The 14,437-nt window shown below is 40.9% G+C and overlaps 1 protein-coding gene across 1 annotated transcript in view; it reads left to right on the top strand.

Moving 5' to 3' along the window:
• adam12a (ADAM metallopeptidase domain 12a) overlaps positions 1–14,437 on the top strand; it is a 108,187-nt gene that overhangs the window by 66,432 nt on the left and 27,318 nt on the right. Inside the window, exons 7-11 of the mRNA XM_084740963.1 lie at positions 3,620–3,685; positions 5,622–5,693; positions 6,101–6,270; positions 7,191–7,275; positions 10,840–10,988. Coding sequence (XP_084597089.1) covers positions 3,620–3,685; positions 5,622–5,693; positions 6,101–6,270; positions 7,191–7,275; positions 10,840–10,988 — 542 coding nt within the window. The remainder of the gene's footprint in view (positions 1–3,619; positions 3,686–5,621; positions 5,694–6,100; positions 6,271–7,190; positions 7,276–10,839; positions 10,989–14,437) is intronic.

The raw sequence follows: 14,437 nt of genomic DNA, 5'->3' as shown, positions 1-14,437 counted from the left end.
GTAGAGTTGTAACATTATAAAACAATATATTTGTACAGCGTGCACAATGCAGAAACGTGTTTCCCTTCTAGACACAGCATGGCTGCCTGTTTGCAGTCTTCCTCACATGACAGCTCAACATTACACTAACTTAAAAAGTAAAGGAAAGGGTCAACTTTATCGTTATGCAGTCACTTATACAGTCAGATTCAGTCTTTTATTAATATTCTGAACACATTTTAAGCACGAAATAGGCAAAGTTGTAACAGAATCATGATCCATATATGATCAGCTATGCCTAGTCTGAAAGTTTGGTCTGAGTTTCATGAGTCCTGAGTTGCACTGGTCTGACTTACTGAGAGTGACCTGTCAGTCACATGGAGAGTCTTGCCCTCGGGCATATCCAGCTCTATTGTCTATTTTACTCTAAATGGGACCATAATTCACAAGATGAACATCATGCTGTATAGAAGAAGACTTGAAACTCGCCAGTGAGACCATAAACTCATTAGGAAACTATTTACTGGTGTCATAAATTGAGTGAGAATTACAGCAATTTTTTCATTAGACTGAATACAGTCAGACTTCTTTTTGCAACCAGTGAAGTCACCCCCTGCTGGCCATTAGAAAGAAAGCAAGTTTAAGCAATGCCTTCATTCTTCAGACCTGGAAACTCCATCTACATATTCTTCTACTGTCCAAGGACAGAACGCAACATATGGAAGTGAAATAGACATGGAATGAAAGGACTCAGTTGGATGCCATCTGAAACTACATTGCAGAGTTTGAGCACGGCGGATCATTTTTGATCTTTGGAGACAGCGTCATGTGCATGGTGAAGAGAATCTAATCACAAAGCTCCATCGTTCAGTTTTCATCTTCATCCTCACCTGAGCCGGCTCCATTTGCTTAATGAAGACTGAGAAATGTGGTCAGAAGCCTTTGTTGTGTGTGTATACGAATACTGGCCTCTTTCTTTTCCTTAATACTCCTATACTGAAGCAGCATTGATATGTAAAACAGAAAGGCACAACACTTTGTTCTTGTTTGCCATTTATGTGAAGTTGAAGCTTTTAAATTGAATCTATTAATAGTATATGTCTTTTATTCACATTGGAGAAACCACTATTTTCCATTTTGCAGTTGTACTTTCAGTTTCATGGAGACAATGAAAAGACACGTGATGTAAAATATGTGTATGTATGTAAATTCACACCTATAGCTCTAAGTCACTGGATTATACTCAAGAACGGGGATGCTCTTCACAGAGTTGATTGAACATAGTGTTCACGTGTGTGACTCCTCTCCAGTGGCCTCCCAGCGACTTGGTTATCACCATAGGGTGCATTTAGAGCACACTTGCCCATCCTGGCTTATCTATGGAGGAGGCAGATAAGAGCAGAGAGGATCCGGGCTGCCAGGCCAGCAAGGATAAAGAGGCTCAGGTTGAAAGCGGGCCATAGTGTGAAGGCAGAACACTTAGCCAGCAGGATAGTATAGGATCCACATGTGTGAGAGTGGAAAGACTGAGCTGGTGTGTGTGTGTGTGTGTGTGTGTGTGTGTGCAGGTGAGATAGACCTTAGCTTGTTGTGCACAGCACGAGAGCAGCATGTCCTCCATGGCCAGGGGCTGTATCTGTCTTCGTTTGGAAGAGCCCCAAATCAATGTCGTCTCCACACTCTCTCTTTTACTTTCTTCGATATATTTTTCAGTTCTTACATAGATTTTGTGTTTTAGTTTATTTTTTTACCAGTGTTGTTATTATTTATTCACTTTTTTCGGCATTTAATTTTAAGCCATGCTAGCGGCATAGCTGGCGGCAGTTTTGGTCTGTCGATGAGTCTGCCTGTTGCTTGGTCGACCTCTGTGGCCTTGATTACAATATCTAAACAACTGCTAGATTGATCGGCAATAAATTTTTCTCAGACATTCCTGGTCTCTGGCAGAAACCTGTGGTGATCTCCTATCGCCTAGCGCAGTGGTTCTCAATCTGCAGGTCAGACCCCAGAGGGAGTTGCAAGATCATCTCTGGGGCTTACAAAATGGTTTTGCAGAATGAAATAAAATAAACCATTGAGGCAACAGCACAAAAAGTCAGGAAGCATCTCTCCGTGACATCAGGTGGTGCTATTTAGGATATGTTGGCATGCTAACATGCTAAACTAAGATGGTTAACATGGGGCCTAAAGCCATATTTCCACTAAATGGTGCAGCTTGACTCAACTCCATGCTTTTGGTACCTCTTCTTCATTCCTACTGCAGATAATACCCCCTCAGGGCAGGCAGAACTGATTGTCATAGCAACGCTATTCCAGCAGTTGGGAAAAAACACACACATGGGTGCTTTAGTCTTGAGAAGCCGCAGCCTTTACTCAGCCACAAACTGTAATCTACACTGTACATTTACTGCCAGATTGACAACTTCGCTGCTCACCTTCTGCTCTGCTCCGCTGCATTCAGCGTCACTCTCTGCCACTCGTCCCCTCTCTCTCTCTCTGTCTCTTTCAACCATATGCACACAAAAAGGAGCTTCACTCTTATATCAGAGGATGGTGGCCTTAATCTGCACTTCATCAATAGATCATGGCGTGGTTTTGTGGGCTACCATTTTTGAGTGAATAATAAAATTGTGGTTGCCATTTAAAAATGTGTGTTGCCCATGTGGCGTGACCAATCAATCTGCAGTGTTTTCACCTTTTACTATTGGCTTGGTGATACCAAAAAAGTGCCACGTATTATCCATATAGGAAAACCAAGAAGAAGTGAGTGCAGTTGAGTCATGCTGCACCATGCATTAGGAAGTGTGGTTTCACATAGTTGCTAGTGTGGCTGTTATATTTATATATTTTTTTAATTACACATGATACACATCTTCTAATTTCCAAGTGCCACATAGACTCATTTTTTCCTTTAATATCTTTTCAGGTTGTTTGATTTACCATAATTTATTCCACCTGATTCTTCCTTCCTGTTCAAAAGAGATTGGACCACACCAAAAGAGATAAATGGACAGCAAAAGAGATTTGAAAACCCTTAATTTTGAGTGTGAGCCAGTTTGCTTCTATTTGGACATACGCTCATTAGCTTGTATGCAGGCAGGGTCACTCTGAATACTTATTACATTACATGCTCTTTGAATTTTTTAAAGAAAAGCAGGGGGTGCAAATGTTTTATAGTGTGCCCTGCCAACAGGGCAGCAGCATTGTCCAAAAATCGTGATTTATTAGTTAATATGCTGGTTCCTGTAGAGTGTTATTGGAGGTCCGTGTGACCTTAGCAGCTTTTATAGGCCAGACGTGAAGTGTAGCTGATTGCTTTGTGCTGATTCTTGTTTCTGCCGCCTTTTGTGCAGAGTGTAGATCAGGTGAAAAGCCATATTGAATGGCCACCTGCTAAATTTAGGCTGCCCTTTCCAGAAAGCTTCGGTTAAGTGTGTCCTCCTAATGTCATTCTTCTTCTTCCCCTTTTCTCTCTCTTCCTCATCTTTCTTCATCTCTTGGTTTTATCACTTTATTATTTCCAACCTCTATTCCCTCTCCCATTTACTGCTCTTTCTTGCCTCACTTTCCTCCCATATATTTTCTCTTTTACACCCACCCACCTATTCCCTGTGCACTTCCTTTCACTCACCTCTCGCAGCATAAACGCCATGCCCAGACTACGACCAAGTATGTGGAGCTGATCATTGTGGCTGACAACAGAGAGGTAAGCAGAGGTCACACGGTCTCAACCTCTTTACCCTCTGCAGCTGAATCCCACAGGACAGGAGCTCAGAGGTCACATACTTCGCTGCCCCTCCATCCCCCTGGAGACGTAGATAAAATGACTCCACCACTGCCTTGTTGTTGCTTCTGATATGTTCGTTTACTCATCCGGGACCATAGTACAGAAACTTCCTAACTTGCAGATCCTCTCTTAACTGTTTGCTATATGGTAATTAGACTTAGGACCTGATTTAGAAAAAAAGCCATCGAGACAGAGTGCAGTGAGTCATACTGTGTAAACCATGCTCTCAGAGGTAGAACAACTGGAACAATGAGGGGCTGAAATGCTAAAAAAATGCCTGTAGCTAACTAAAATATTAGATTTCAGTATATCAAAGGAGTATTTTAGCACCTTATGTTTGCCAGAGTGGAAAAGGCATAGTGACAAACTCAGTATTGTCTGTATATTAGTTTCCCTTGCTTTTCTTGGCAAAAAGATCCCATTTTTCCCATTTGATATCTCATGTCTGTAATCACTTTTGTCTTCATAAAAGCCCAGTTTTTTTCTTTGTTTTTTTGGTTCAGAAGCTTATAAAAACTTACTTCTGTGTTCTACACCCTGATGATTGTGCATCCTGCCCCACAGCAGCTTTTAAACATATTTATGTTGTTTGCTAGCAGAAGGAAAGTGATGAGAGGCACCTTCATACAATGGAGAGCAGTGAAAGGTGCTATGTCTCTATTACAGATGAGCACTTCCTAAATCAATGTTACTATCCAAAATTCTGTATTATACAAGCATCCTAACTTCCCAAAAGCTTAAATAAATTCTCCTAACTTTAACTTTACTTTTGCCACCTGTAGTAGGAGCTAACTGAAGCAACTACCTAGCTAACAGTAGTGTGAGCTAACAGTAGTTTTCCAAAATCTTAAACAAACTCTCCTAACTTTCAGATATTCGTTAAGCTGTCCTAACTTTAACATTTCCACCTGTACTGGGAGCTAACTTAGGCTACTAAATAGCTAATGTTCACTTTCCCTACATGTTGCTAACTGTAGTTTTAGCTAACAGTAGCCAACGTAGTATTCGCTAACAGTAGTCTTCAGTAATAGTAGCTAACAGTAGTGTAACATGAGTGCAGCTCCATGACTGTTCATAATGGGCCTAACCCTTTAACTGAAATGATACTGCAGCTAACTCTAAGTAGTTTTAGCTCACTGTAGCTTATGGTGATGTTAGCTTGCAGTAGTGGTCACTTATTTTATCTGTATTGCTGCTCTTTGATTGCACAATGGATGCATGCAGGATATGTAAAGATAAGATAAATTGGATTGAGTATTTAGGAGTTCATAATCTGAGATAAATTAGGATGGAGTAAATTAAGATAGGATTCCTAAAGTCATTAGCATTTCTTCTGCAATACCAATCTAAGAATTGAGATAGGAAGTTTCTGTAATATGGCCACGTTTCACTGTACAGCTACAACTTTTTGCATTTGACCACTTGACTCACAAATGAGACTAATGCATTATGCACACTCTGAATTATATCAACTCTGAGACGTATAGAGGGCAAAGAGAAGAAACTGCTCCTTGCTGACATGAGATGTAGGTCAATGTCACATACTTTAAAGGCACAGAAATGGAGTACATGCTGGATATACAGCAAGACAAGGTGGTTGAGGTTATCTCTTCAGCCTGAGCTCAACTGAGGAGCGCTTTGATGATAGCAACTGCAGCAGAAGCGCCAGTGGGATTAACATGACAGTGATTGTAGCACAGCTCCAGGACACCCCCGTCCCCCCCATGAAGACATTCCTAGAGCTGACACAGTGTTATAATGTGTCCCAAATATTGTCTTTGATGATGATAAACATTCAAGAGCGCGGATCACCTCTTTTTCTCCTTGCTTTATTCCGTGTGCTGGTATTGTTCAGTTTCAGAAGCAAGGCAAGGACATGGAGAAGGTCAAGCAGCGGCTGGCTGAGATCGCCAATTACGTGGACAAGGTAACAATCAAATCAACAGAGGGAATGTAGTGTACGAATGTGATTTATTAGAGGTCACTTCAAGCCTTTTGAGAATTAACCGACCTGCAAGCGGAGGCTGATTGGATTATGAATGGATGATCAATTCCATAACTCCACTAAGAAATGTTGTGAAGAGGCCACTGTAATAAAACGTGCTGTGGGTGGAGGTTTAATAAAACAGAAGAGAAACATGATTTATTCATGGAAAGTCGTATGTTGATTAATGTTTAAGGATTTGTTCCGAGCCCCTTGTCATTTTAAGTGACTATTGTGTAACATTTGTGTTTAATAGGTAATGTACAGAGAAAAGAGTAGCAGAAATGTTAAGAGACAGATTATAAACCACCGTTATCTGCCTACCTCCCCCTCCTCCCCTCAACATCCAGTTCTACAGGGCCCTGAATATCCGTGTGGCCCTGGTGGGCCTGGAGGTGTGGAGTGACGTGGACAAGTGTCCCATCACCCAGGATCCCTTCACCACCTTGCACGAGTTCCTCGACTGGAGGAAGGTCAAGCTGCTGCCTCAGAAGCCTCATGACAACGCCCAGTTAATCAGGTAGATCTATTGTTATAGCATACACCTGCAGTACTAGCTCTAAAATGCATAGCATTATTTGAAGGCTTTTATTCACAAATGACTGACATGGTGGTTTTAGAGTGGTTTTATTGATTCCAAGCAAAATAAAATCTGATGTTTTGTGGTATGACTGCTATTTCCTGTTCTTTTAAACAACCCCAAAGGTACCCTGCGGTCTGTACTTTTCATAGCCAACATACATGATTCTGTTTCACCAAAACAAATTTAATTTCCTACCTCATAAAACATTTGCAAAACCTTTTTCTGAGTCAGTCTTAGCTGTTTGCATGCTGTGAAAGCCCTATGAGATGCTCACAAAGTGCAGACTGATGACAAAATGATAACCAAATCTTTCTCTAAATAAAGGGTTCATTGTTAAAATCAGTCTAGTTTATTATCCACTGCACAGATACCAATTTACCTGTGAATATACACAGAAAAAATTTTTGGAAAATTGTATTTGAGTTTTGGTGGGGTTTATTTGGTGAAAAAAACAGACATTTTTAAAATAAAAAAAAACAACGTCAGTTTAAATGATGTTCCTTTGACTGCAAAATGGAAAAACATGGTTGGGGAAAATATAAAAAAGAGAGATTTCACCAAAACAATTGTGTGGAGTTTACAAAAACATCATTAAAAAAAATCCAAACCTTCTGCAAATAACCCCTTCAGTTATTTTCATAGAAAGACCAAACCTATTAATTTACAGATGCTAGTAGAGGTTAACAAGAAGATGTTCTCACCTATTTCATTTGGCACATGATAAAACATCTCCACATCGGATGTCCTGAATACCACAGGGGGGTGGCTTTCATCTGCAGCAGTCTTGTATTTTAATTAAGACATTAAGGCATTCGTTATGTTGACGATGTGAAGTGACAACCTTTTCTCCCCCTTAGTGGGGTCTATTTCCAGGGCACCACCATCGGTATGGCACCCATCATGAGTATGTGCACAGCAGAGCAGTCGGGAGGAATCGTCATGGTATGTAAACTTCCATGCTACATAATGCATGCATTCTCAAAATACACTTATTCCACTCTGAAGAAAGGAGGACAAAAATATTTGGTTACACTTTATTTGAAGGGGTGTTCAAAAGACACTGTCATAACCATGTCATAACAACTGTCATTAACATGAAGGAATCTATGAATGTTTATGGCTGTTGTCATGAGGTCTTGTTTGGTCAATTAAGTCATTTTCAATACAAAGTTGATGTTGGTTGAGATGCCTTATGACGTTTAATGACATCTTTATGACTACTTTAGTTGAAGTCCAGGAAATTATTCATTCCACTGTTATAAAGCATTTTACAGTGTAATAAAATTTCATGACATCTTTATGACAGGTCCAAAATGTACCCCTTAACTTGAGGTCAAGGAACACATTCATGACACGCTTATAATTTTCTTATGATGGCCACTGCCAAAACCAACCAACCTATGACAGGATAATGTCATGTTAAAACATAAAGCTAAACCTTTTCTTCAAGTTTGATAATGTCAGGTTGTCATAACAAAGACTTTTTTGTTTTGGTTAATGTCATATTGCTAAAACAAAGACATTGGCTTGGTTAATGTCAAGTTGTCATAACAAAGAAATCTCAAACACTGTCAGTTTTGCATAAAAATAAAATAATTGACGGAATTACACTTAATGACAGAAGTCAAGATTCATAACAACTCTTTCACGTTCATGATAGGTGTTGTGACATGGTTATGGCAGTGTAATGACGGTCTTGTGTAAACCCCTTCAAATAAAGTTTTACCAAATACTCGATATGTTGTCGATGTGTTCCGGAGAGGAGACCAGACTTACTGTATCCTTTCCGTCTTCCTCCCCTGCCCTCTGCTCTCTGCCTTGTTCTCCACCTCCCTCCTGTCTGACATAATACTCATATTCTCGTGCTCGTATTTCTCCCCCAAGGGTCTTGAGTCAGGGTTGAGCTGAGGATTCCAGAGTTGATATTAACTTGTATTAACTTTAGAGCACACACATCATTGAGTCTTTTTCTGGGAAAGCCAAGACTATGCATAGTAACCTCCACTTAGTGCTGATAAATCAGAGTGTGTATTGAATATACTCGAGTGGAAACCTTGTGCTTCTTAATGAGGTGCAACAAATGAGTGAATTTAAGGGTACCGCATATCACAGCCTGAAGGAAAACATAGGCCCATGTCATAAATGATCACCCATTACAGAAGTGCAACCCTATACTGTCTGCACAAGTCATGTTGTATTAGCAAGTCATGCTATTATTTTATACTCCGTGTCTCTGAGTGGCTGTTTGTCTTGTGGCCTGGCTGGCTAGTGGTGAGGTTTACAGCCAGTCCCCAGATGGTTCTTCACTCTTGTCGTCCCAGATGGTAAAGTGGGGACTCGGTCATTATGATAGAGCTCTACAAACACACATACATCAGGTCAGAGACATAAATGATTAGTTTCCGACCGCAGACTCTTCTGCTGGGCGAATCATGACCCCGTTGTCTCAGTTGTCTCTGTTCGTTTACAGAGTACCTTTGAACTCATTAGCCAACTTCCCCCTATGGGTCTCATTGTTATTTTTCTAGGCAGTTAAATCTTAAGCATTCATTCTCAAACCATCTGGAGTCTCCATTTACCAGCCCCGAATGTTACATTAATTTCATTGGTGTGGTGAAACAGAACACAGACAGTGGCATTTCAATGCCCTCTTGAGCACTCCAGCTTCATCAGTCGGCGAAGGCGGGTTTTTCCAGGAAACAGAATCAGAAGTTTAACTTTTTTCTGCATGAATCCAGGCTGCACAGCTGGATTGCGGCAAGTACTGACAGCTGATGACCGTTACTTTCAAACCCCGCCACTCCTCCCCCCCCCAGCAGAGCAGTTCATCAGTCTGAGCTCGACTTGCACAGCACTACTGAATAATGTACAGTGACGGAAGACTCTAGAGGCAAGGTGCTCTGACGCATCCATGAAGAGCTGATAGCTGCTTTATTATTTATCCCTCCTCCTCATGTGTTCATATGTGTTACACACCTTGCAGGAAATCTCAGCACCTCAGCCAGCTGTCACTCTGCATCACTGTAGCTTCATCTTCACAGTGCATCATCATGCATTTCTGTTATTTCTGCCTGTTTTCAAGCTGTCCTGTGAGAGCTTTTCCCCGTCTTTCACCCTATTTGCTCAGAGGAGGTTCGTGTCTTTATTCATGTGCGTGAAGCAGCACATCTGGTTCTGTCAAAGTTTGCACAGCCAGCTGAAGGTGACAGCCCGCAGTCTGCCGTTTCATTTCTCACTTCGGTGCCACAACATGGAGCAGAGGAAACGCTCTGATAAGCGGAGATCCAACAGCATTGTTTGTTTAATCTTGGCAATATGCAATTACACTCACTTGTTTTGAGTAATGTTTCTCCAGTGGGTCCTGTGGGAAACAACAATTTGGCTAGTATTAAATTTTTTATTATTTGTTATTTTCCTCAGAGTATGTAATCAGAAACGTCTGTCCTTAATTAGCTGTTGTTTGCTTCATCAGAACTGCAAACTGAACAAATTTTATTAAAGGACATTGCTTGTAGCATCATGTCTAACCTAGAAGGACACAAAAAATAAAAAAGACTTTAGATTAAAGAGTCACTGCACAGTTAAACATGTTTCTTTAACTGTAAAATAAATTACATTACTGTACTGTACTGTGATGAATCATATCAATGCTGCTGTTAATATTGACTCATGATCTTATTGTAAATTAGGTTTGCAGATTTTGTGCATTTCTCTGATTTCTGATTAATTGAGGTGCAATTACTGCCATTTTCTAGATGATCAGTTAATTAATACATTTTAATTGGTTAAATTCTTTAAATTCAGTGATTAATCTGTTAAAGAGTCATCATTAACATCCCCTTGGTAAATGATGAGTGAATCTTGTTTCTCCTTGTATTATGTATTGTAATAAATTTATAAAAATCTGGATTTCATGGGTTGAAAATGGCCCACCTCCTCCACCCCCATCTTTCTCTTGATGATGCCAAACAGCAGGGCTATGGCTACGTTCTGACACTTCAGACACACATGCACACACACACACACACACACACACACACACACACACACCTGAGAGTGTCTCAGCTCTCTGAGCAGCTAGCATTAGCTTGGCTAGCTTCAACACAGGCACAACACAGAAACTCAAAACGGCCACACGTGATTCTGGCGACTGTCAAAGCTCCAGCAGACTCTCTGCGTCTCCAGTGCTTCTCTGTATTTCCAGCGTTTCACCGCAGACCCAGAGAGTCTGACAGCACGCTGACATGGTTGATTAGCTCTGACTGCTTGCTGTTTACTGCTACACTGAGCAGTTCCTCCTTATTCACACACTATGTAGCCACAAGGCCGCGTCCCCTATAGTGGTTGTCCTGTACACCTTCAGCTTGGCCTACTGCCCATTTTTAGCATTTTTTAAAACTATGCAGCGGGTTGAGTTAGGCTTAGAACAGGATGGCAGTTACACATTCATATTGCTTAGATGCAAGTTCGGTTTCTACGTAACTGATGATGGATTTTCTTTTGCAGGACCATTCGGACAACCCCCTTGGTGCCGCAGTCACTCTGGCCCACGAGCTCGGACACAACTTTGGAATGAATCACGACACGCCAGAAAGGGGGTGCGGCTGCAGGGTGACAGTGGATCGTGGAGGCTGCATCATGACTCCCTCCACCGGGTGAGTTACAGTGTCTGTCTTGACAATTAGCAGTCGATACATCTTCAAGATAATAGCTGACTCTGCACTCCTTACTGCAATATCCAAGATTGCGAGAGTTTTATTTTAGCTAGCTGGCTTTCGTCAGCCTCAGGACGTACGTTATCATTCACTGCTTCAGTGCACTCCAGTGAGGCCACTTTACAAATGACGTCCACTTCCAAAACCATCTGAAATTTATCATGATGTCAAACCATCATTAAGTTTGTATTCATTTAGTCACTTATTAAATACAGCAAGTGTAGCTCAGAAAAGCCCAGATTGTGATCATATGCAAACATTATCCCACATGCTCTCCATTTGTAATTTATTGTCTGTCGAGCGGTAAGCAAATAATGCCGTTGAACTGTTGGGCCATTGGCTTTATGGCAGATTCAACAGCTGTGCTAATGCCCCGAGGCAATATGACTCATTCTGAATGGGACGCCAATGGTTCAGTGGCAGTGCATGGCCAGAGCAGTACTTATCCTCACACAATGTAGCTGATCTCCAGTAGACTTAAGGAAACAGAGCAGACAGAAAGAGTCTATTTCACATGTGGAACATTAAAAACATGCTCTTGTGGCCAGGATGCGTGAGTGAGATTTTGCACTTAAAGGGATAGTTCCGATTATTGTAGGTGACACCCCCCAGTTTGGAGAGGCAACAGAAAGTAAGCAATGTACTGCTGTGGACAGGGTCAGCAACCAGACTTAAAGCTCAAGGCTTTATCTTGCCATCAGAACAGCCTTTTCTGTTGGGGAACTACCGTTATATATCCTAAATATTCCTCTGTCCAAACTAACCAGACACTACTGGCAAAATTGTGTTATTGTGTGTTGGTGTTGTTTCAAAAGGTTAGTTTATTCTCATATTATTCATTCCATGGATTCTATTTTCATCCTTATTTTTTATCTTAATTTTACTACTATTGCCAAGTATGTTTTATCCACATTTTCATATTTATCTTGTTCTTACTAGTGGTTTCCATCTTATTTCACATTAATTATGGCATTCTATCTCTGTTTTTATGTTCATTCTATGTCTTTTTTTATGTGCAGCACTTCATGCATGTAATTTCTTTGTTGTAAAGCACTTCGGGCTGCATTTCTAATATGAAAGGTGCTGTACAAATTCAATTTATTATATCATTATTATTACATTATGTAGGTTTCCTGTTGGAAAAGGCTGTCCGATGCCAAGGTAAAGCAGTGAAAATATAGTGTACACTTAAACTGTTATTGATTTTTTTTTTTTAAATTAGGCTTTTTTAAGTGGCTAAAATATATTTTGCTGCTGACCCTGTCCAGAGCACTTTGCTTAGCTTCCTCGCTGATGTCCCTCTCTGCTTCTCCAAACTGGGTGCGTGCCAACTGGCATCTGTCACTAATCACTGTCACTAATACACTGACTATCAATAAGAACCTCATTCAACCTCACTTCAAATAATCACAACTATCCCTTTAATATATTGTGCAAACAAAAATGATATCTACCCAGTTGTGTTGCATCCAGAAACATATCAAGACAGAGGTGTAGGTATTAAATAGTCCCTCACTATGGATTGTGGTGTCTAACATCTTGTAGTAGTCTGAGCAGAGGGATACTCTGGAAACATCGGGTATCAGTTCCAGCCCAAGGTCTAGCGGTCTGTGGGAGCCTCAGATTGGTGTTTATGCTGGAAACATCCCTTTGTATTTGGTTTGGACCAGACCCATGAAAAACAGGGTAACACTATTCTTGATTATAGGCTCATAAAACAACACAGCAGTCAGATGTGGATTTATATTTAACCTTGATTGAGGGTATCCCTGGTCAAGGATTTAGACCTAAAATTGGCAACAAGATGAACACATTAAAACAGAGAGAAAAAAAATTGCTTGTTTCCGTCTTTCTCCTACTCTGTGTCTCTCTGACTCTCCCCCTTTTCTTCCTTATTCACAGCCAGTTAGAGTGATGCTATTCTTTGACACACATGCAACTTTAATGCTAGAAAATCTCTCTTGGCAGCTCCAAATAAATAGTTAAATACCTTTGAAAACTGTCTATTATACAGTTATATGTACGGAACAGTTATCACCTCTCTCTTAAAATATCTAAATCTGAAGTCGTACGTAGCGGTGACGAACCTCATGTGAAAAACTGTACTTTGCACGAAACATAGACTATTGAGGAGTAAAATAATACATGAATATTTAGGATTTTTGTTCTGCTACAGAGACTGTGCTCCTTTTCATTCCAACCGACAAAAGAAAGAACGATCTAGTCCTCGGTTTCAAAATAATCCCCTCTACATCTCCTTGCTCCATATTGCTGAACTGCTATTTAATCCAGGATTAAGGAAGCAATACATTTAAATAAGGATGTTTAGGAACTCTGTACTCCCTCATTCTACTTCCTCAGTTAATTCCAGGTCAGCACCATATACTCTGCCTGAGGCGGTACTACATCTCCCGTGGGTCCAGCTCAAGCCTCTCACAGCTCCATGCATGCTGTAATATGCCATGTGGCCACACACACTGGCTCTGCTGCAATCACCTGAATGTTGTTCATCACCCGGCTGCTACATTTATTTGTTTACAGCATTGATTTCCATGTTTTTCTAGGCACATGACCAGCTCTTTTCAAAACACAACGTGATTATACAGAATGCTTCCTCACAAGGCCAGGACTTGGATGAGTTGGTATAAAAGCGTCACTGAGTATTAACAATTGAAAGAAATTCATCTACACTCAGTGAGGAGTACCTGGTGTACAGTTTTGCTGTTTTGATTGTTATTTAATGTACAGAAATGTCTTTGTTGTCGCTGATATGTACAGACTGATAACCATCTAGCTCTCCTGGCCTTGCTGTGGCTCCAGGAATTGAGCGGAGGAGTTAATGAGATCCAGTTCATCATTATTATACTGGGTTAAGGGGGGGGGGGGGGGCTAGGGGTAGGTGGTGGGGGGTAGTAAAACTCCAAGTTGTCCCAGTGCCAGCTGCACATCTGCACAGAGCACTGCTTGTTTCCTGCTCACATTGGTCACGGCCAATTGTCGTGTCCCCCTCTCCATCCATTTCTCCATCCCCACATTAGCTCTAAATGAGAACAGGCTGGTGTCTCATCCTTTGAGATTATAACTCCTTGAAGCACACACACAGAAACACACATACATAACAACAGAGCTGCTGCTGGCTCCTCTATGGACAGTAGAACAAACATACTATATGCACAAACATATACATGAGAGTTCCATCTATGTGAAAGACTAAAACAGGAGCTCCACAGGGTTCTGTGCTTGGTCCACTTCTCTTCAGTTTTGTTGGTCACCTTCAAGGTTTAATGGTCTGCTTTAAGACGTGCATTCGGCCTGCAGGGAAATCTAATTTGTCTTAAATCAGATGCTTAAGACAGACTGACAGCACTGTTATTTGCACGAGATTAGGT

This window comes from Lutjanus erythropterus, chromosome 17, assembly GCF_056507025.1.
Source record: "Lutjanus erythropterus isolate fLutEry1 chromosome 17, fLutEry1.hap2, whole genome shotgun sequence".
Classification (NCBI taxonomy): domain Eukaryota; kingdom Metazoa; phylum Chordata; class Actinopteri; order Lutjaniformes; family Lutjanidae; genus Lutjanus; species Lutjanus erythropterus.
Note: the sequence above shows the minus strand (reverse complement) of the source record. Positions and strands in the feature narration are given on the sequence as shown.